The 22864-nt window shown below is 44.9% G+C and overlaps 1 protein-coding gene across 5 annotated transcripts in view; it reads right to left on the bottom strand.

The window, feature by feature from the left end:
- Positions 1–22864, bottom strand: part of SIK3 (SIK family kinase 3) — a 280096-nt gene that overhangs the window by 20113 nt on the left and 237119 nt on the right. For 3 of the 5 annotated variants that reach the window (XM_055423074.2, XM_055423072.2, XM_088842949.1), the window contains 9 exons: positions 13111–13229; positions 12454–12564; positions 12082–12225; positions 11585–11662; positions 11035–11144; positions 9555–9708; positions 9174–9329; positions 5802–5872; positions 3431–3574 (listed from right to left, as the gene is read on the bottom strand). In XM_055423074.2, coding sequence (XP_055279049.2) covers positions 3431–3574; positions 5802–5872; positions 9174–9329; positions 9555–9708; positions 11035–11144; positions 11585–11662; positions 12082–12225; positions 12454–12564; positions 13111–13229 — 1087 coding nt within the window. The remainder of the gene's footprint in view (positions 1–3430; positions 3575–5801; positions 5873–9173; positions 9330–9554; positions 9709–11034; positions 11145–11584; positions 11663–12081; positions 12226–12453; positions 12565–13110; positions 13230–22864) is intronic. The other 2 variants (XM_055423075.2, XM_055423073.2) reach the window with 1 other exon arrangement.

The following is a 22864-nucleotide window of genomic DNA, read 5'->3' on the forward strand; positions in this document are numbered from 1 at the left end:
GCCCTCAAGCCCAGCTGTACAGGAACTCTTCCTTTTACAGTCATGTCTCTATCTAGTGCCTCTAGAAACCCAAACAAACCTACCCATGTGACCCAAAGTGTTCCCTGAGTAGTAACCTCTGTATGACCGACCAGAGGAAAACTACAGTCAACTTTGGGGTCAAAGGTCTGGCCTGGAATTCATTGGTTTTTTATGCTAGAAAATGCAAGGTGGAGCTTAAAGTGGGGAAACTAGGGACCTCTGATCCCCAGATGGAGACAGCCCATCCTTAAGAAACGTGGGCCTGAAGATCCTGCACATACCTGCTCAACGCAAATAAGGTTATCTGCTGTGAAAGGTAACTCCTCAGAGCAGTGGCACCCTCCCAACCTGCTAACGAAAGAGGAATCGTGGGGATTACCTTCAGAATGACCCCACTGCTCAACAGGAACAAAGCCAGTGTCTTACAGAAAGAAAGAACGAGCTACCAGTAAGGAGTGCCTAAGACAGCATGAGAGTTAGAAGCTAACACCTATACTCGTTACCTAATCAGAAAGAGATGTATATGGGTTGAAGTAAGCAGATAAAAGACTGCCAAGGCAGCATTCCAGCAGCTGATGGAAAGGATCAGGGTTTCAGGTCCAGGGCAGAGATGACATCACACTGAGCTGTGGGTGAAATGATGTACCACCTTGCCAGTTACTCATTCTGGACAGAAGCAGAACCAAGGCTAAGAAAGCGGGTGAACAAGCAAATTCAAGTGCAGCAGACAGGAAGGGTCTAGGAGGGGCTGATGAGTGTGCAGAGGAGATAGAAGAGTTCTGGCAGCAGGGAAAAGCCCTCTACCCTCTAATGATGGCTCCTGTTTCAGACTCCACCTGAAACTTGACACAGCAGTGAGCTGATGAAATGAACACAACATGTATCTGGGTTCGGTAACACGAAAGACAAATGAGTTTGGAAGACACACTCCAGAAACAGTGATCATGGGTATTTCCTCAATATTTCTTATTTCTGTTTCTACTTCGGGTGTTTGGACTTAAAGCAAGCAGGTACTATTTTCTCCTAGAATTTGATTCTTACACTTTCAGTATTTTCTGATGAGGGACACATTTCTGATTCACTCAGAAAGCTGTGTTCTTCAAGGAGTTAATTATAGTCTGAATATACAAAACACATTTTCTCCCATCCCAGGTCCAGGTATTTCATGACTTTTCCAGAAGATCGGGTTGTGAACAGACTGACACCCTGGGCGGCCCAGCACCGGAGCTTCAGAGGAATAGTTCTTAGGTAGCTGCTCATTTTGGAAGCACTGACAGTATCAATTGTGTTTTATTTTTATTAGCAATCATGTTCAAACTCAGGACAGCATCATGTCAGGCTGATATTCCCACTACACTCTTCAAACAGGGACTTGGCTCCCCACCTAGATAAAATCCATCTTGTGTTAGGTTTTTTTTGTTAATTACACTTAATTTTTTTTTAATTTATAAATTGCACAATTCCAGGATTACACACTCAGATCCCTCTTCTGTCTTCATGTTGGACTTCATCTACGATACCCCAGAAGAACAGACATATCTGCTGTTCTTGTATCATTTCCTCCAGCAAATGAAAGGAATTCAGTAATCTCTCCAGGCCACCCATTTTCAGTGTTTGATAGCCTTGGAAAGTTTCTCTTTTGCCCTGAAGACTTGCTTCAGTCTCCTGTGTCACCATGTTTTTACAGCAACTCCATGGAGACATGCTGAGTTTGCATAAACACCGCACCTTACACGATCTGTCACTCACAGAGTATTCATTCCAGTTCAAACTGGCTTGACCACAGGGAACCCTTGAAACACTCTACCAAGAGTGTTCACACAGAAACAGACAGTAGACAGATCTCCAGCAGGCAAGGCCTTGACAATGACCAAGCAGCGTGGAACCCACACAAATGGAGCTGTGGGCCAGTGTGGCCTTCCTTTAGTAACAGGTGTAAACATGGTATCGGCTCAGTGATAAAGGCAGACTGTGGTGACGTGCTCATCTTCATGCTTGCCCCACAAGAACATGGCCTGAGGAGCACCTGAATTAAACAAGGATTAAACCCAAAGGACTGAAACTAAACAACAGAGCCTGACAAAGGCTGAAAAACTAAGTGTGGGGCTGTCAAGGAAGGAAAGATAGGAACAGCGAGAAATAAAGCAATAAAGAGTCTATCAGGTAACAGCATAGAGCTCAGAGTTATTGAGAAATCATAGAAAATGTACGGGCAGCTAATGATCACCCAAAGTGATGTAGAACTGTACAGTGAGGCTCCTGAGAGACTCTCCTTAGAAAAATACTGTCTGTACCATCAGAGTTTTATTTGAGAAATGTCATTCATGCTACTCCCAACAGACCATTTGTACCATATTATTTATGGTCATTTATGAAAGCTTATCTTTCTTCTTTCTGAGTTCCAACGTGGCACTAATAATGTTTCAGTTTGCTCAGAGGTCACCTGTCTCTGCTGATTACCTATGATGCCCAGTGGGTAACAAGACACAATAAAAACACTGTGTCAAGCTTGCCAGTGTGAGTCTGGCTACAAGATTGAGTAACAACACATTTATAAACTTAATTTCCTCAGAATCTGCTTTCCAACTTCCCAAGTAAGGCTGCTCTTCACCGCCCTCCCAAAAAGACTGAAAAAAAAAAAAAAACAAACAAGCTCCAGCGACTGGTGTTGGCTTTGAAAGTGTGGCCTGCAAGCTTGGGGACAGCTTTGGAAAGGACTAAGCTAAGATTTTTGGTCATCACAGAGTTCACAGAAGATAACCACCTCCTTAATCCAGAAAGGTGTCACTCCCCTCGTTCCCAGGCTTACTTGAACTCAATTTTGTGAAGTTCTCTTGGCAAGGAAGGCTACAATTGTTTTTACGTTTTTAAGAGAAAATGAATTATAAATTTATCAGAGACCTACTAGAAGATTTTGCCGTCAGAATACTGCAAGGATGACTTTCAAGTACAACACTCAAGAGGATGCAGTGGCTCCGCTCTACCACTCACAAAGGAATGTGTTTTCCCCCATCCAAGTTCCTCATTCAGGGGTCACATGATAAGAAATGCTCATCCTTCTGATGGTGATGGGTTATTAAAAGTCAAGCCTACTGATGTGGTTACAAATCCTATCTCCAGCTGATCTTCTGAGAGCTTCAACCACTTGCATGTTTCAAGTTCAATTTCATCTATGAGTCAACGTCTAGAGTCATGAGGAGCAACTGCAGGCAATAAACACATCTACGAGGTAATGGGAAAGAAGCGTCTCCTGTGGCCCTGGGCACGGCTGAGTCAAGGAGCTGAGAAGACGTAAAGTTCGGGATGCTATTTAAAGCCACGATGCTAGTCATCATGTCTGTAAGACTAGCCAGAAAGGGGCCTGTCTGATGGGCCTCAAGGAGCTCCCATGGCTCACGTGGCTACTCACCGATGCTGATCAGGTACCAGGTGAGGGGGCCAGACCCGGGAACGGAAAGGCTGCTGTCCTAGCTGCCGCTGTAGGTCCGGCGGGATCTCAGCTGTAGGGTTGGTCATGGCCAGTGTATGCCTTTTGGACCTATTTGCCAAGTACCTGCAACAAGCAGGAGCACATTTCATAGTAAAAAAGACAGACAGGAATACTCCTCAGCAAGAAGCATTAGAAGTTAATCCAAAGCACTCAGAATGAAGTGGCACCAGAGCACAGCAAGGGCTCAGTGGCCAACAGACTCCTGACTGGATGGAAGTGAGACATGTCCTAGAAGGCCAACAAAAGCTGGCTTCCCACTGAAGTGGCTCAATGTTGGACCTAAGAGTAGCCGTTAAGAGAAGAGAGAAAACACAAGTCGCTCACGAAGTGGATCAATTTTCCTGACTTCATTCCATTCAGGAGAAGAATGTATTTTCTGCTGGTTAATTTTTTTCCTTGGTTTCCCTCCACATTTCCAAAATACAAGTCAGAGGAAATGAGCCCTAAGGACTGTTCCTAAAGATGAGCCAAGAGAGATTCAGATGGGCTTTGCATGTGTGTCCTGAGTCCACTGGCCCCCAGGGTTTGAGGCTGACCTCGCTACAAATCATGGAAAAAGATCCTTTTACATGGTGCTAAGTGAGTTCCGACTCCAACCCTTTCCTCATGCCCCAAGACTGTAACTCCATCATCGGAGAAGAAAAACTGATGCTGTCCCCGGGGGACCAACATTCTCTAAAGGATGAAGAAATGAAACCATATGAAATGTTTAGAACTGTTTTTTAGGTGAATAAAAAGGCAAGGCAAGAAAAGAGAAGTTTCAAAAGCTGAAGAGTTCACAAGCTGATGACTTTTATTCTGAAGGTCTTTCAGATCCACCACTAATACCATTAATAACGCATTGGTCCCCCTTGGCCTGGATGATGACTTCCTTCACCACTGCTGCTCCTCTTGGGCATGAATAAAAGAAGCATCATTCCTTCCATGACATCAAAAGGGATGGGCATTTCACCCTTTAAATGTTGGTCTTTAAGGAAGAAAGGAGGAGCTGGAGGAAGTAAAATGTAAGACAAAGAAGACAAGATGAAATAGTGCTGTCTAATTCAAGTAGGAAGGCAGTAAGTTTCCTAATTTCTCTTCATGACTCCAGCAGGGCCCATATGCAACTTTATACACCCTGTAAGCAGCAACCTATCGAAATAATAACATCAAGAAAGAAACAAAGTCAACACAATTCTTCTATTGGCTATTCTGTAGAAGGAGCTTGCCCACAGGAGAACACCCCTGTTCTCCACTGTTCTTTCCACACGGGACCAGCTTCTTTTTGGACAGCAGCTCTCACGCAGAGCTACTAGTAGGTAGAGAGGACACTGGCCAGCAACCATCCGGGTAAGAGGTCTTATTTCATTCATTCTTAACTACTTTGCCCATTTCAGCTAAAACCAGTTAACAGGCTAGAGAGTAATTAGTGGTATGTAAACTTGCCAGAGGGTAGGTAAGCCATTAGTAGTTTAATATCCATTTGATAAAAACACCCAAAGTTTCCCCAAGAGCCCATGAAAACCATTTTATTTCAACTTCCCTCAAGGGAAAAAAACATATAATCTTGAAGAACACCTGTATTTCTGGGAAAATACATGCTGGATTCTGGTCAACCCCCACCCTCCCCGAAAAATAAGAAAATCAGCTCCCACAAGGGATCATGCATGAAGCTGAAGGACCACGGCTAATGGAACTGAGGTCAAACGAACAGTACAGCATGCCTGATGGTCACTGCCGTTTTCTGTGAATTAGGCATCTCTGCAAACAATGGATATTTGCATCTGTCCCTGGACCGAATCCCATATTCTTTTTTCAATATCTCTTTGTTGATACAAGGGGATGGCAGAAACACAGCAAACAGTACAAGAGGTATTCATTCTCCTGGAAAGGAAGAGTCCATGCCAGCGGTCCATGGCCAGACTAGCTAGGATCACTGTCATCCCAAATCTCCAATTCCTTTTCAGTAACAGTTCTTGGCAGGTAGGAGCAGGCTTTGTGCCTTGTGAATACTATCAGAGTTGCAATATGAAGGCAGGGGGCAAGGAAGGAAGGAGGGAGGAGAGAAAAAGTTCTTATGGTTATTGCTGTCACTTAGGGGACTTCCAATGGTGCTTACAGAAATGACATTTTCTGGGTAGTCTTCCGTTACTTCCGTGTGGGGAGGAACATGCCATCTGGCTTGAGCAAAGAGACCACACAAATGTTGAAGCTGCACTGGACCACCTCCTTGGGCAGAGGTGACCTTTCGTTGGTCGCAGGGGGAGCCTGCCCAAGGACGCTCTGCAAGCACTGCCAGATGCCACATTACCTCTGCACAGCTTCCTGATCTGGCTCCCCATCCGAGCTCTCCTCGTCCACAGGGGTGACTGCTGGCACTGCCTGAGGAGAGACAGGAAGGAAAAGCTCAAAGCGGCGCTTCTTCCGCTGTGGCTCTTACTCTGGACGCTGGGCTTGGGGCAGGCCTCTCGGGCACTTTTATTTTTCAATCTGCAAAGCTTTCCTAGGATCCCTGGGTTACACAGAACATTCACAGACCTTTCAATTGTCCCCCTTTTACCTTGCTCAGCTGATTTTAATTCCTCTGATACATCTTCCTTCATTCATTTATTCATCCAATAAATAAGCTGAATGCCCACTATGTTCCAGGATAAAATGTGAATTAATAAAGTTCTTGCCCCTGTTTTACAGGCCAGTGGAGGACAGAGATAGGCAAACAGACTAAAGGACAAAACAGCGTGAACCAGTCTTGGGTGTGTGGAAACGGAGCAGGGCATCTTAGAGGACGTGGCCCCGAGCCCGAGACCTGAAGGACAAGTAGGAACGAGTCTGGCAAAGAAGGCAAGGGGTCGCAAGCGTCTAAGGTTTCTAGGCCAAGAGAGAAGAGAAGGCCCACGGGTGTTTGAGGACCAGAGAATATAGTAGGAGTTTGTTTACCTGGAATGACTAGGAACTGATTTGTTGTTTCATGTTAAAGTTATTTCCAGATTTTAGACGTCCTTAACGCCAGAAAGTACTCTTGCCTGGAAAATCCCATGGATGGAGGAGCCTGGTGGGCTGCAGTCCATGGGGTGGCTAAGAGTCAGACACGACTGAGCGACTTCACTTTCACGCATTGGAGAAGGAAGTGGCAACCCACTCCAGTGTTGCTGCCTGGAGACTCCCAGGGACGGGACAGCCTGGTGGGTTGCCGTCTGTGGGGTCGCACAGAGTCGGACACGACTGAAGTGACTTAGCATCAGCAGCAACGCCAGAAAAGCATACTGGTTTTCTAAAAGTCCACTGGAGCACATAACATATAACTGTGAAGTTACAATTCAACGCTTTAAAATCAGTCACCCACCAAAGCATGAGGACCGCCACAACATGCATGCGCTGTGGTGACTCTTCCCAGCTGCCTGTGGGCTGGGACACGGCAGAGCCTTGACAGCCACTCGCAGCCTGGGGCGCACGGGACCACCATGCCTCCAGCACTGAAGCAAAAATCACACTTCCACTATTACAAAAGAGCATTTTTTTAATGGATAGTAATTGTAAAACAAAACAAACTTTTGGGATAATTCCATTGCCTGAATGCTTGAACCCTGACCACAGTTCTGCGAGGCTGGAGGGAACAGGGTTATGGAGGAAGTGGCTACAGATGAGGCGGGAGAGGAGCCCTGTGGCCATTTATAAACGGCCTTGAATACCACATGAAGAACTTTATTTTGAGGAAAGGCAGTGGTGAATCACTAAAGATTTTAAGCAGGGACATGATGTTACAAGATTTATATTTTAGAAAGCTGGCCTGCTTTAGTTGCAGCGTGAAAATGTCAGGTGACAAGGATGAGGAGACAAGCCTGGAACCAGGAAGCCCATTTGGCAGTCATTGTGTTAATCCAGGCAGAGGATGACAGTAGTTTGAGAGAGGGAAAGGCAGTGGAGATGGGACAGAAGATAGATACTTACTTTACAGGCATGGCATAACTGCTTTGATGTGGGGAGTAAGGGAGAGGGAAGAATTAAAAAGAAAGCCCAATTTCCTAGCTTGTCTAACCAGGGGAGTGATGGTGCCACTCCCTGTCACCCAGAGGGAGACACAGGTTTCACAGCATCAGGACGTGTTCATCTGAGGACATGCTGAAATAAAATGGTGAGGACTTGCCAAGTAACCGACTAGATCTGTGCAGTTGGTAATCATATAGATAGAAGTACAGGGCTCAGAAAAGCACTGTGGGCCAGAGAACCTCTCAGTGACAGAAATAGGGAAGTGGACAGGATCACTCGGAGAAAGTCTGTAAAATGAAATGGAAACAGGACCTCACACAGAACTGTGGGTTTCTAGGAAAAAGAAGAAAGGGAACCTGAAAAGGGGAGCTAGGAGGAAAACAGAAAAGAATCGGGTAAAAGAAGACCATTTTTCAAGGAGAAAAGTGGCCAGCAGTAGCTAGTACAGTTGGGAAATCCAAAAAGATCAAGATGAAAAATATCCACCGGAAGTTTGTTAGTGACCTTGGCAAAAACAGTTACAGTGGACAGAGTCGCTGCACCTACCATAAAGCTGTTCCGGACCCTTCCAAATCTCCACTGACCTGGCCTTTTCCTAAGTGCCTCTGCCACCTACAGGCCCACGGTCTTCACTCCAGCACTTCATCACACTGGGCTTCGACTGTTACTCCAACACTTCACGTGTGTGGATCGCACCTTCCTATTATAGTATAAGCTCAACAAGGCCAGGAACTGTAAATATGAATTCTTCCCTTTTCCCAACAGCCATGTTACTGGCACAGTGGACCCGCATCAGTCCACAAACTGTTTCATTACTGATCTAAGGGAAGGTAGGTAAAGTAACAGGGAGGAATATTTATAAACCTTTACAGCAACTTAACGGAGTAATTTTTTCTGTTGAACCAAATAAAATTTAGCCTTGTGGTTCATATGTTTTAAAATTTTAATTTTTCTGATAATAGACAGGGAGAACAAGGTCCTCAAACTAGAGAGACACCTTCAGAAGCACTGCCCTGAAACACCCAGTGGGGGCTGTGGATATAATTAGCATCAACCTTAAAGAGGCATGGGATTTAATGGATGAATAAATGAATGATGGGATGGAGCTACCTATGGCAGGAAAATCATCAGAAACAAACAGAAACCAGGGGAGGAAAAAATCTTTGAATGTGACCATCATATTAAAAAACATGGGGCTGAGACACGCCAACTGTCAGCTTAGAAGCCAAATCATCAAGGGATCCAGTTGGCACCAAAAGTGTGAGGTATGTTAATCAAAGGAGGAAGAGCTGGTGAGAAGGTAAATCTGGAAACCAGTCTAAAAAGCAGTTAAGCCCAGAGAAAACTGTTACCTTCCACCGCCCTCTGGCATGGAAATGTGACCTGCGGGAAGGCTGGGCCTGAGGCTATGACTCCCTGACTTGAAGCGGGCAGGGCTGCAGCCGCCCTTTACTTGAGTGTCTACAAGAGGCTCCCCAAAGATGAATCCCTCCAGAAGCAGGATGCAACATGGAAATTATTTGGTTAAGTGAAGAAGCTAACCAAAAATTAAGTCTGGAAAATTCTACTAGCCTGAAAAAAATGGAAATGACACTGAGCATTGCACGCTGAACGTTTAGGTTGGAGACCCTGAATTCCAAAACCTCTTTACCAAAAGCCTCTGAGAAAGCAAGCAGAGCTTCATGCTGCCACTCACTGGTGTCATGGTGACAAGAGGGGAGGGTCCCCGTGGGCGCTTCAGCAGCTGCTGGGCATGGAGTTGGATGTTGGCACCTCCATCTGATGCCCTCCGGCCAAGGGGCCCCATTCCGTTCAGCAGCTGCAGGGTGGGCGGCTGTAACAGGGATTGCTCCTGCAGGAGGAGAGGGGGAGGGACAGTTTGGTGAGGTGGGGAGAGAGGAGGAGAGAAGAGAGCAGTGCTCCGGTCTACTGAGAGGAAGGGATCCCATGATGGTGACGTAGGCGAGAGACAGCATCCTTCTAAGGACACCCTGAAATCCTGGGGACAGTCTCTGAGTTTCTCAAAGGCAGCTCAGACGAGCTCTCTGGGGGCAAGCCCTCTCCGACATCCGGGTACCTTGTATTCCAGCTGCCCGGTTGGCTGCAGATTTTGCATGGGCAACAGGTTGTGCATGAAGTTCATGTTCGGGGCCACCTGCAGGAAGGGAGCCTGCGGGTTGACTCCAGGAAAGCCAGGCAGCAGTTTCTGCAGATCTTCCATGACCTCCGTGCTGACGGGAAACAGGACAATGGAGAAGTCTGGTTACAATTCTCCCTCACAACCTAGAGCCCCAAACTGAGGACACTGCTAAATTCCACACGGTTTAGTTTATCTTTCTACCTTCCTCCTAAATTTGTATTTCTCTGCAAGGCCCCAGAGTGAGCAGAAGTGTGTGGAGCCAGATGTGTGGAATCTGGCTCTCTGCCATTTCGCTATCTGTGGCTGGGGATCACCATTCTGCACTGACCACTCATGTAAAGCCAACAGCTCTGCGCCAACAGGAAACACTGGCGCCCATCCAGTTCACGTCTCCGAGGCCTGGAGGTGAACAGCAAGTAAGGGAGGACACGGGCCACCCACTCAAACAATGGCTGCCCCAAAGTAGCAGCTGATTCACTGGGGAAAGAATGCTGTCAGTGCCATCAGGGCTGATGGGCAGATAAGCCATGGATGGGCAGGGCTGTGGAGCTCCGACACAGGGGTTTATGGCACACTTTAAAATAAGAGCTCTTTCCACTAACAGGGTGACATGGGACTCCACCCTCCGAAGCTGACATTGTCTTCGGAGCCAGAATGCTCCCCGATTGCCTGTTTCATTGTAGACTGAGAATGTGAAGCAAGCAAACCAGTAAGCAGGGGAGGCACTTTTGGAAATGACTCAAAGAAAAAAGAAACCAGCTTTGCTCTGAGCTGAACTCTCAAGAGGACTCTTGCCACAACCTTCTCTTCCCTACTCAGGAGAAGAAATAGCCAGAAATGTAGTATGGCTATTTTTAATGGCGAGAATCTTCAAGTGTTGAACAAAAACCAATGTGCTGTGCAGCCAGCAGGGGACACAATGAAGTGCTGTTTTGGGAAAACACTTTGGGAAACCGGTACTTATTTGGCATATTTTTGGACTTTTGTTCACATAATTTTTTTCACTGAATGTAATTTTTTTACATCTGTACATTCTATCCTGCTGTTTGTCTTCACTTCTTAGATGAGTCTTCCTTTAAAATATATGGCAAAAAACATCTCTAAAAGCTGTCAAACACAGATGCATTTTCAGGGTTACTTTTATGTGGCTTAGATCAGAAGACCTCAGTCTTTGCGGGAAAAGACACGCTATGGTCTTCAACAAAGTACTGTCATTGCCTGGCAGGAAGGTGGCTTTCAGCCCCCCCTCCACTAGTGACAGCTCTGTGATCCTCAAGTCCAGTCAAGTCTGTCTACCAGGGTTAACCACGTGTCTCGGCCACTGTATCAGATCTCAGCTGGGAGATACAAGGAAGCAGGGAAAATGTGCCACGGGAGGAGCTCAAAGTCGGATGGGCATTTTCTGCCAGACACTCACCGGGGGTCGGCCACGCCCACCGTGTGCCTCCGCATGGACAGATAGCGGACCAGCGCTTCAGGGGAAGGCTCTTCACCCTCGTCACTGTCCACGCTCACCGCTCCGTCCGGCTGAGGGGAGGGAAGCACGAACACATCAGAAACGAGAGGCAGTGAGAAACAAGAAGGAAGGAAAGGGGACTTCCCCGGTGGTCCAGTGGCTAAGGATCTGCCTGCCGGTGTAGGGGGCACGGGTTAGATTCCTGGTCCAGGAAGATCCCACGTGCTGCGGGGCAGCTGAGCCCCGTGGGCCGCGAGTCCCGAGCTCGCACTCTAGAGCCCCTGCCCCACAGCAGAAGACGCCACCACGAGAAGCCCGCCCACCTCCGGGAAGAGCACCCCACTCGCCGCAACCAGAGAAAGCCCGAGAGGCTACGAAGACCCAACAGGGCCAAAAAAAAAGGAGGCAATGGATAAATAAGAGAATACATAGGAGAAGTAGCAAGGAAAGGCAAGGAGGCTATGGGAAAGCAAGCAGGTCCCGCTGACAGCCACCAGGGGCTGCTACTTGCCTCCACGATTTGATTCTCCGGGTTGATGAGCTGCACCTGGGGGACGCTGATGTTCATCGTGGCACCAGCCTGCTCCGCCTGGAAAGCGGCACACACACATACACGCTTTTCAACACCAGAGGGAAATCACAGAGGCTTTCAAAACATTCTTGATGGCTAAAGTCTATGTTTCTACTTCTGAGTTTTTGTTTCCTCTGCTCTTAGAAGCTACAAGTATTCTTTAGCGAAGACACTCACTCGCAATGATTCACTGTTTTGTTTTTTTTTTAATTCAACTATTGGTGTCCCTTCCAAGTGCTGGAATACTCTTCCACCTACTCTGTCAAAGGAAGGCTGAGTTCTTTGCTTGGCCTCTGACAAAGGAAGAGATGGCAGCCGGGAGGCGAGGGGTAAGGAAGAGCAGGAACTTTCGTGATCTGGCATTAGAGAGCGATGGATAACCACCACCCTGCTCCACGTTACTAGTCCTGAATCTGGTCACTGGAGTTTTCACCCACCTGGAGGTTGACTGGCGCCTGGAAGGCCATGGTTCGGGGCATGCCAGGAGGTACTCCAACACGCAGCGTTTTATGTCTCTTATGCCGGTCACACAGCAGGCTGTAGATTGCGCTATAGTGATCATAGGCATCTGATCTTAACGACTACCAAGACAAAGGGGAAAGAGCAGAAAACCCTGGTGAAACAGCACGTCAATGACCAAAACTCTTAAAAGAAACAGTAGAAGAGTACAGCGCCTTCTTTTCAAGGGGCGGAGGAAGAATGGGAGGAAAATGAAAAGATCCAAGTTCCCAGGAAAAAGGATAAATGGAAAACACAGGACAGAGGGGGCACAGCTACCCCCACCTCGGCCTCTGCTCACTGAGGTATACCTGCAGTGTCCGTTCTTTGTCCAGTCCCATGTCTTCCATGGCTAAGAGGACATCCTCATTCAGAGGGTCCATCTGCCTTTCTTCTTTCAGCTGCTGGCATTCGGCTATTAACTGTAACAAAAAAAGGCAAGCTATCAAACTCCCAATTAAATACGTCAAGATGGCAGATCATATATAATGAACAAGCTGTTCCATGCTCCCTAGCTTGTGATATTTTTGGCCTTAGACGAAGCCTAAGCAAGAAAGCCCTGGGTACTCAGCTAGGAGCAGATAAAATGGCTAGGCCATTATTTTCCTGAGCTCCTGGGGTACCTGGGATGGCTACGATGATTTAAATAAAGGAACGCTACAGGAGCCGTTGGACTTTGCACAGTGAGGGACAAGAGTAGGTGAACAATCCCGTGTGAAGAGGCTGTACCGTCCCAAGACCCGGGAAGGGATCCGGACGTGAGGACACGCGGTCGGGAACTGGTATCATTATTCTGCAACAGCTCAGCCGGTTGAGCTTCCTTCTTGCTGGCTTCACTGGCTTCAGGATTACACAACAGCTTGCATCCAGGCCTGCCCTTCTAGGGCCTGGCCTGGTTACAATCTTATGCAAAAGAGCCTGCAGCAGCCTGAAGAGGCGTTCCCAGGGGGGAGTGGAGGCCTGCTCACCCTATCGAAGTTGGGGTCTGCATCCCCTAGCTTCATCCACTTGTGCTTGCAGATCTGCTCCATGGAGAGGCGCTTGTTGGGGTCCAATACCAGCATGTGGCGGATCAGGTGCTCACATTCTGCAAGAGACACAGAGCCAGCTGTTGGTGCTGGTGGGGGAGGCGCTGCGGGGGCCGAGGAACAGGGGCAGGGCGAGCAGGTGGATTTCCTAGCTCCTGGCTTCTCAATTGTTGCTCTCACTTCATGATCCTTACCTCTGTCATGGCTTACTCCAGAAGGGACCAGGCAAAGGCAGGAAGAGGTGGAGGAGAGGGAAATTCAACTCTGGGCTGGGGGCAGGGGGAGTGGGGTCCTGGTTAATGCCTTCACTAAAAGTCTGATTAGAAAAAAATCTGGGGATAATCCCTGGATTTCACTTAGTTATATTTTGCAGGACCCCTTTTACTGCAATTAAGGAAGAGTTTCAGTGTCTGAAGATATTCAGTGCCTTACAAGGTCCCCAAAAACAGTCAGCTCCTTCCTCCTCTCTGCGTTCCGATGTGCACACTAATGCTTTTGGTGTAGGGTCCCAGGTGTGTGGAGAAGACAGGCATGGAGCCTCCCTACCACACACCCTAACCCTTACTGATAATTTTCTCACATTCGCAGGGGCATACAACTGAGCTCTGAGCTAAAGAGATTCAGATCAGAGAGGTGTCACTCCGGGAGCTCATGTCGCAGAATACACTGCAAAAAGACTGATGGCTCCAAAATCAAGATGCCTATATTCTGATTTCAAAACCACCCTCTATTTCTAAGTGTTCTCATCTGTAACTTGAGGGTACTGATGATGGCGTGTGGGTAGCACTTGTGATGAAAGTGAACCTAGATACTGAGGATGGTAAAACAGCAGTATGGAGACACTCTGCTGAACACTTCACACATATTCGGATCTCATTTAATCCTCACAGCAATCCTAGGAGGAAGAAACGCTCATCTTTCTCACCTTGGAGATGTTGAAAATGAGGCACAGAGAAGTAAAAAAAACCTGTTGAAGACCACTTAATAGGTTAGATTTCAAACCAGACAGTCTCTTTGGTTGGTGCTCTGAATCATACCCCATTTCATCCAGAACCCGCAGAATAAAGTCCGAAGTCCTCTGACCTCACCTCTGGCCATGCGCCCTCGGCTCCCTGAGCTCCAGTGGCACAGGCCTTCTTTCTAGTCTGTACATGTGCTTATCACATTCCCACCAATGCCATTTACACTCAACATATCCCTTAGTCAGGACGGCTGCTCCCCAACCCTCACGTTGCTGGCTCCTTGTCATTCAGGAAAGAACTTAAACGTCAACCTTCTCAGAAAGATCTCTCCTGGCCACCTCATCAACCTCAAGGAGGCATCCAGTCGTGCCCTATGACATCACACTAATTTCCTTCACACTAATGACTTCTTTGTGAAATCACCTTATTTATTTATGCTTATTGTCTAACCCCCCGCCCCACCTCCTGCCACGTGAGGCCTTTTTTATTGCTATTTTCAGTATCAAATCTGCAATGCCAAAGATGATGATTATACCTAATAGGAGCTGAATAAATAGCTGCTGAATATATGTGAATAAGTAAACATTTATTGAAACTAATCAAATAAGACTATATGTGAGCAAATGCTTTTAAAAACTATAAAATTCTCCATAAGATACAAGATTGTCTGTTGCCATTTTACTTCAGCTGTTCTGAAAAGAAAAAAAAAAAATGGCCAGTGACAATAACAATAGCAATATTAAAGAGACTTTAATAAATGAAAAGACTTTTTATATACAAGGTACTGTGCTTACCAACTTTATTTCATTTAATCTTAACAACAACCCTCTATTAGATACTGTTATCAGTCCCATTTATAAAAGAATAAACAAGTTAACATGATCAACCATTGCTACGTTACAGCAGAGTAAGGATTTGAGAGCTATGCTCTTAGCGTATTTTCATGTGGATACAAATCGTCTGATATATTTTCCCTGAATAAATTCAACTCTGAAACCTCACAATTTCTGCACCATTTGGCAAACATCATCGTATGTCATCATCATGAAAGGAATACAAAGAGTAATTAAGACAAATTACTCAATTTTTAAATTTATTCTGACTTGAAAAAAATAAAACAAAGCCTCTATATCAAAATGATTTTATGGCAGTCATCAATTTGTTCCAGCTTTATGATTAAAAGTATATTCAAATGCAGTACAGCTCTCAAAGTCTGTAGTTTCTATATTCCTATAAAATACATGCCATCTACAGCATTAAGTGTTTATGAAAATTATGTCTCCAGAGTAAGCAAGGTTAGAATCCACAACTGCAGCATCTGTGTGGAAGACAAGTATCATCACCACATACCTTTACGGTCTGCAATTACCTGAGAGGAAAAAAATGTTCTTGATATAGAAAGCTGCTAAAACTAAAGACCCGGGGGTATGGAGAAGGCCTGGGCCTGATTCCAAAGCTGTGAAATTATCATTCAGACCACTAGATGGCACTCTAACTGTTCTGTTTTCTTTTGGTTTTCATATAGTATCTAGTGCATTAGTCCTGAATCAGATGACCAATGCTGAATGATGTTCAGTTTTAGGCTTGCTTTAAAACAGAATTTTAAAGGCATTTTCCTAAAAACAAACAAACAAAATTTAACATCACTGTAATAAGTCCTGAGTGGAAGATGTATCTGGTTCAGTTTCAGGATCTTGAAACCTCTTTTCAGTCATCCTTAACTATTAGTTGGTTTCAGATGCCTTGAAAAATCTCCAGAAAAATGCAAACAAGAATTTGTACACAAAAATTTGCATCTACCTTTTAGCCCATTCAAGGAGCCCACAGACCCGGGGTAGGTGTCTATAGGTCCCAGGCTGAGGGGCCTGTAGACTTCTTGTTGCAGTGGCAACAATGAAGGGCACAAGCTCACATCTGTGTTCCCTACATGCTCTCCAGCACCCGAAGGAGCAGAAATCTCACACTCTTCACATGCTGCACAGATGGCAAAATATGGTAAAATGCGGAAAGCCAGGGTATTATCATCAACTCATGTTTCCTAAGCATCACATATAGCTCAGGAAATGATGTTCAAACTAGACTGGAAGGCACCGTTCTACATAAAACATGGAAAGAGGGTGAAAGCAAAGGGAATAAATGCTCTCAGACCTAATAACACAACTAACCACTGGACACTAAAGTGACTGGAAAGAAAATAGGGCCCCAGATCAAAGAAAAAAATCAACTTGCTCAGATGCCAGAGAAAACTGTATTTTAATGTCAAAAACGGCCCCATCGCCTGTTCCTCCTCAAAGGGCAGCCTTTGCTACTGAATGGAATAGAAGCACTGCAGCAGCGCAGGCGGCTCTGCTTGTGCCAGAGGGGGCTGCTTCAGAGCTGCTCTCACGGGCTCTTCGCAAGCTCAGGGCAGTGCCGCCCCCCCACCCCCCCCGCCCCCGGGAAACCCGATGCCACCAGAAAGGGAACTAGAGGATGCCCAGCCCAGGCCCTGCCCCATGGTGCCGACAGGCATTCGGATGGCTTTGTGGAGAGACGGCTCCTGTGTGGCAGGGTCCTGAAATGGGAATTAAGTTCAGACCGCTTCCTCAAGTTGTAATTCCTTCTGAGGCCGGGTCTTTAACATCTTTTTCCTTTTTGACCTTGATGATAAACAGCTTTCTCTAACAGGCTGAAAGTATTCAGTCTGAAGGGGAGAAAAAAATAAAGGATGAAGAAGGGGGAGTTTAAAACCAACTTCAAATTCACCCAAGATACTTAGTAGAAGCTCTGTCTCTATGTCCAAGATAGAAGAGGAAATATTAATAGAATCACGTAAGAGAAAAGTTCCTGATTAAAACTTTGAAAACATGCTGCTGCAGATTAAAAGCCATGAGGCTGATTTATCTGGGAGCAGAGAAGGTGCAGGCAGGAAGGGCACACTGAACGCTCATCAGTATCTGAAGGGTATACAGAAGACAGAGTGTGCTTATACTGTGCTGCTCCAGGGCCCTGAATTTGGAATAATTAGAAGTAACAATTTCAATTCAGGAAAACTCTTTTCAATTATTAGAACTGATCCAAAGTATTAGTTTAAGGTCCTAGGGATTTAAGGAGGGGCCCCTTAGGGAAGTGAGGCGGGTGGGTAGTCAAGTGGACAAGGCCACACCTGAAGCACAGCTGATTTTACACATTTTATTCATTTGTATTCTGAGTAAGGTTTCACTTTAAAAATTAAGTCCAGAAGCAACTGGATAGGATAAACTCTTTGGTCCCCTTCAACTTGAAAAAACCATGTAACTATGAAATGAGAACAATTTGACCTGTGAAATAGTATCTTTATTGTCACTAGAAATTTTCCATTTAATGATTAGTTTATATTGTATTTACATTACCTATGTAAAGTTTTAAAATGTATGGAGTCATTAGGATCCAACTTCTTATTTAATCTTGAATAATTAATGGGTGATGTAAAGCCCTTCTAAAGTCTGGCAAAAAAATCGCTTTTTCCTCTTGCCCTTCTAGTATATCCAATCCCAATCTGAGAACACTAGGATTGAGCTCAGAAACTACCATCTCATTGGTTTCTAAGCTGTCAATACTCATGGCAGAAGTTCCACTGCTCTTAAGAAAATGAATCCTTTCAGCAGACTCCTCTTCTACTTCCATAACAGGCTGAGAGGTCTTCTTTGTTTTTGATTAGAAACGTCTAATCAGAGGCTGGCATTTGTGATGTCATTAGAAAGGGCCCCCAGTATTGGTGTGAGGAAGGCTGGGGGTCCCTGAACGTTTCACTGAGCTCTGTATCACCAGGGCCTGCACAGCACATGGTGTGAAACGGGTTCTCGGTGATGCCGGATGAAAGCAGCGCTGGACAAGGCGACTGCTACAACTCCTCCTGACAACTGTAACAACCTGACTCCAAGAACCCACAACAGAACAGGCAGTCTCTGTGCTTCAAGTTGGAAAAACCAGCCAACTGTCAGTTTACAGAACATCAAAGTGTGGCACTGTTTGGGGGCAAAAGCCTGGATCAGATGATTTCCACAGCCTCCCCTTGGAGCTTTAGAGTCTGCGGTCTCATTCACACAGAGGGTACTTACTTTCCAATCGTTTCCGAGGCTGCCCAGAGTAATGTGTAAATCAGATTACTGCGTGAGGAGGCAGCTGCGTGTGATACAGCCATAGCATCTAGCTTATGATACAACAAACCCAAACAGCTCTTGGCAGATCAGATCTTCTCCATAAACCCTGTGGATGTGTCTGAGAGTATTAATAATATGTCTTTACCCTCTTAAGAGAATGAAGCGAGAGAGAAGAGTGAAAAAGAAATAAGGAAGGAGGGAATGGAAGAGTAATAGAGAAATTCTTTCAAAAATATTATTCAGTAATAATTACTGACATTTCTTGTGCACCATATAAGAGGTAGGCAGAGTGCTAACTAAAATAAATGAACCCTTGAAATTAGCTTAAGCATTTAATTTACACACTAGTCCTTACTAGTACTATATCTATTATACAAATAGAGAAACAAAAAATCAGATAAGTTAAGAAACCTGACCAGGTAAAACTAGGCAAAACTAGGATACAAATGCTGGTCAGTCTCCTGCCAAAGCCAGAGCTTTCAGCCCATACAGTACCTAAATTAACTGCTGATATTTTAGGTAGCAGCCAGCATATCTTTATAAAAATAGATCAAATCAATTTCATTCTTCCTCCAACAAATCAAATGCCATGTACTCTCCACAGGTTCCATCACAACAGAGTCACCTATAAGTCAAGTCCCTAGAAAGCAGGCCAGGTAATAAATTCAGAAGGCTATGAACTAGCTGGGAGACAGTGTCATGACGAACAGCAAGCTGCATTCGGGTGAACTGAGAAGGCAGGGATGATGGTGACGCTGAGATGCACGACAGAAGAGCAAGCTTGCTTGACGTGCCCTGGTTGTCGCATGCTGATGGAGGTGGGGCCGGCAACCACTGGCTTTCCCAATCAAGGAATCAGAAACAGGCAGAAGGGCAGGCAAAAACTTCAGGGAACCGGCCCTCAGAATCTTTAGGCCGGTCCTCTGATGGAGGAAATGCCAACTGTCCCTTAAGCCCTTCATGTGCTGCCAAAGAATGGGACATGACAAAGCAATCATTTTCAGCTCTGTGGGCAGAGGAGTGGTCTGAAAGGAACTGAGTCATAGATTCTTTCTGACCACATAAAACTGCTTGGAGCTGGGGGAACAGAAGACATCTGTGTGCCAGCAGGCACGGGAAGAATGTGAGGAAGCAGCAGTTACCCGGAAGTTCATGCTTCTTACAGGCGCCTGCAAGAGGGTATGGTGTGGCTTCTTCCATCCTCTCTCCAGGCAAGGCTCGACTCATCTGCTGTGTGCTCAGTCAAATACGACTCTTCGGTGACCCCATGGACCGCATGGAGCCCACCAGACTCCTCTGTCCATGGGGTTTTTCTGGCAAAAATACTGGAGTGAGTTGCCATTTCCTCCTCCAGGGGATCTTCCTGACTCAAGGATCAAGCCCATGTCTCCTTCGTCTCCTGCACTGGCAGGCGGATTCTTTACCCACTGAGCCACCTGTGAAGACCCTAGTCAGTCAATACTAGGTGTGTTCAAAGGTAATGCCAAAACATTTAGCCTGACAACTCTTTGTTTTCAATAATTTTAACCAATTTCTTAATAATGTTTAATTCTCCAGAGTAATTCAAATTTCAAAGAGGGCTCTATTTTTCTCAAATCTCAAAAATCCAAAAAAGAAACAAAAGTAAACTAGCTAAATGTCTGTTTCCATGAAAATGAATTAACTTCATATATTTTTTTTTAAAGTTAAATGGCACTAATTTCTTATGCTTTTCAGAACAAGAATACAATGTGATATACAGCCTGATTCTATTATCCATTCACTTTGACCAGCTCAAGTACCAGTCTGGGAGAGAACTGATATTACACCAAACAGAACAAGACCGATGACTGACCCACAATGACAAATTCTGTATGGAGCAACATGGCTGTGATAAGAGTTAAATACTGAATTAATAAATTAAGGATTAAAATTTAAAAAAATCATAAATATTTGTGCCAAGATACATTTTTTTTAGTATGAAGCTGGCCAGAGTTAGGAATCCTCACTCTGCTAGTGGCCTGAGTCCTAGAAATAACTTTTTTTAACATGCCCAAGGAAACCCTTGCCACGTTTGCTAGTTCATCTGGTATATAATCCTCCTGAAATGCAGGAGACTCAGGTTTGAACCCAGGGTTGGGAAGATTCCCCCGGAGGAGGAAATGGCAACCCATTCCGGTATTCTTGGATGGATGATCCCATGGACAGAGGAACTTGGCAGGCTGTAGTCCATAGGGTCACAAAGAGTAGGACATGACTGAGTGACTAACACACACACACAAGGAAACATGTCATTGTCAGCTAAGGTCAAATCTATCTTATGAAGTGACTATTTTAAAACCTAAACAATGTAGACAAATGGTCTTACAGTAAGGCATCTGTATGCATAAAGAACACATATTCACAATGGATATGCTGCCCTATAGATGCATTTATGCACTGCAGAAATGTTAAGCACAATCATACAAAATACATGGTTTTTTTTTTTGTTATTACAATGAAATTTTGTTATATTGGACAGTGCTAGAACAATGGTGCTGTAGGTATTAGATTTTTACTCTCTAAAAATTAAATTTTGATACTTTACTATCACAAGAGAAATACATAAACATTTCTAACTTTGTTTAAAGTAACAGTCAATACCACAGTTTTATACAACAAAAGAAACGACATAATCTTGGAATTAACTCTAATGGAACTTACTTTATAATAACGTTGGCTGTTGTAAAATAGTTTACTCATAATAAACAAGCATTGAGATCAACTCCTCTAAGAGAAATGACATTGAAGGAAAAAATGTCCTGTTTTGAAACCAAATGTTTTTAGTTCTTTTGGGGGAAAGAGAAGTGCGAGTCCCGGTACCAGAGAATTCAGTAAAATTCCTACAAGGATAGCCCAACAGCAAGAGATCAGACAAGGAAGTGGAGAGTCATTTAAATACAAATTCTACCCCAAAATGCTGGTTTCTGCAAATTATTGGAATGTTCTGGAATAGAAGGAAAGTTCCTCACATCTATATTCTGTGATACCCTTTCTGTGGCTGAACAGAGTCAAAGGGAGAAGACTTGGCACAATTTAGCAAATACTGGCGGGTGCAGATGAGGAAAGCTTCTGTTGGGAATCAGTAAATAGGTGCAAGACTTTCTCTTCGAGTTTAACAAGTTTATCAACCTGAGACAGACTGAGGGGAAAACAAGTGTTTGACCCACAGATCTCCATGTGTTAGAAAAATAACATCTATTTCTTGATCTTTCCTTATTTTCAACTGTTTTTCTAGGTGGCTGAGATGTTGCCAGAATTAAGATTTAGAAATTAGGAGTCTCTGGCTTAAGGGCTGGGGGAGGCTTACATTGACCTGTAGCCCTGACCTTGGAAAGATCCCAGCATGTTCCACTGTTTACACTAGAGGCTGTCCAATGTGCAGCCTCACAAAGTTCAATGGCTGGCTGTTAGCTATTACCCAAACCTTCAGAGTCCTTCCATCTAGGACATCTTCCCTTACTCTGTTTTCCTGTATCGGGATGCTGAAGCGAGGAGTCAGTGTGCCTGAAAAGGATAATAATACACAGGGCAGCGCCCATGTTTACCTCCTGGTTTTCTATTGTCTTAGGTGTAACCACAGGCAAGAATACTGGAGTGGGTTGCCGTTTCCTCCTCCAGGGAATCTTCCAGACCCAGGTATTGAACCACGTCTCCTTCACCTCTTGCCTTGCAAGTGGATTCTTAACCTCTGAGCCACTGGGGAAGCCCCCGCTGAGTAGCAGAGTGTTCCTTTAAAAGGTATGGAAGAACTGCTCTGAGGACTCTGAGTCCTTGAGGATATTGAGACTGATGGGCAAGTTACTTTAATCTCCTGTTCCAATCCCTCTAAACAAAGTGCTTTTAGCCAAGCAAGATGTTGTGCGGTTCTTGATGAGTAAGTCCATCAGGGCCAAGTTGTTTGCATCTGAGTGGAAGCTTTTTGGCAGTAGCTGCACGGTAGTCTCCATCAGAAGCATTATGTAAGCCTGGGTCTTGCATTCTGAGTGATAAGATGCTTATGCAGTATTACAATTAATTAAGTCACAAATGACGTTTAATCAATACGGACTCAAAAATATTGTCCACAAGAGATCTCTATATAGTTGCTATCAGTGCAGTTTATTGCACTGTAAATTAATTTTCCTTAAGCTAAATAAATGACTGATCTTACTATATTTGCTAATAGGTGGTATAACTGGTGAATAAGACAAACTAGGCTTTAATAAGTAGGCCTCTCATGAGTTTTAAAAATATACTGGTAGTGACTGAGCTTGATGCTCAAAATGTTTACATTGCTGGCTTCCTTCAGTGGGAGGGGAAGTCAGAGAAAGAATTTGCGAACACACGTGGCCAGGTCAGGTCTCACCTTCTGCAGAAACTCAAAACAAACAGCAAGTTTCAACTTCTATAATTTAGGCTCAGGGTTTCATCAATACCGAACTGGTCTCTGGAATGCTCTGAGAAGTTTAAACCAAAAATACTAGTCTAGATCAAACATATTTTACTTAAGACATTGAAAGCCAACTTGATTGCAGATCAAACCCTTTTTGAACTAGAAATCACTTGACCTGGTCATTTATATAATAACCTATATAACAAAAGTACATAAAG

Source organism: Moschus berezovskii, chromosome 14 (genome assembly GCF_049115385.1).
Source record: "Moschus berezovskii isolate FMDL1 chromosome 14, NW_MosBer_1.0, whole genome shotgun sequence".
In the NCBI taxonomy this organism is placed as follows: domain Eukaryota; kingdom Metazoa; phylum Chordata; class Mammalia; order Artiodactyla; family Moschidae; genus Moschus; species Moschus berezovskii.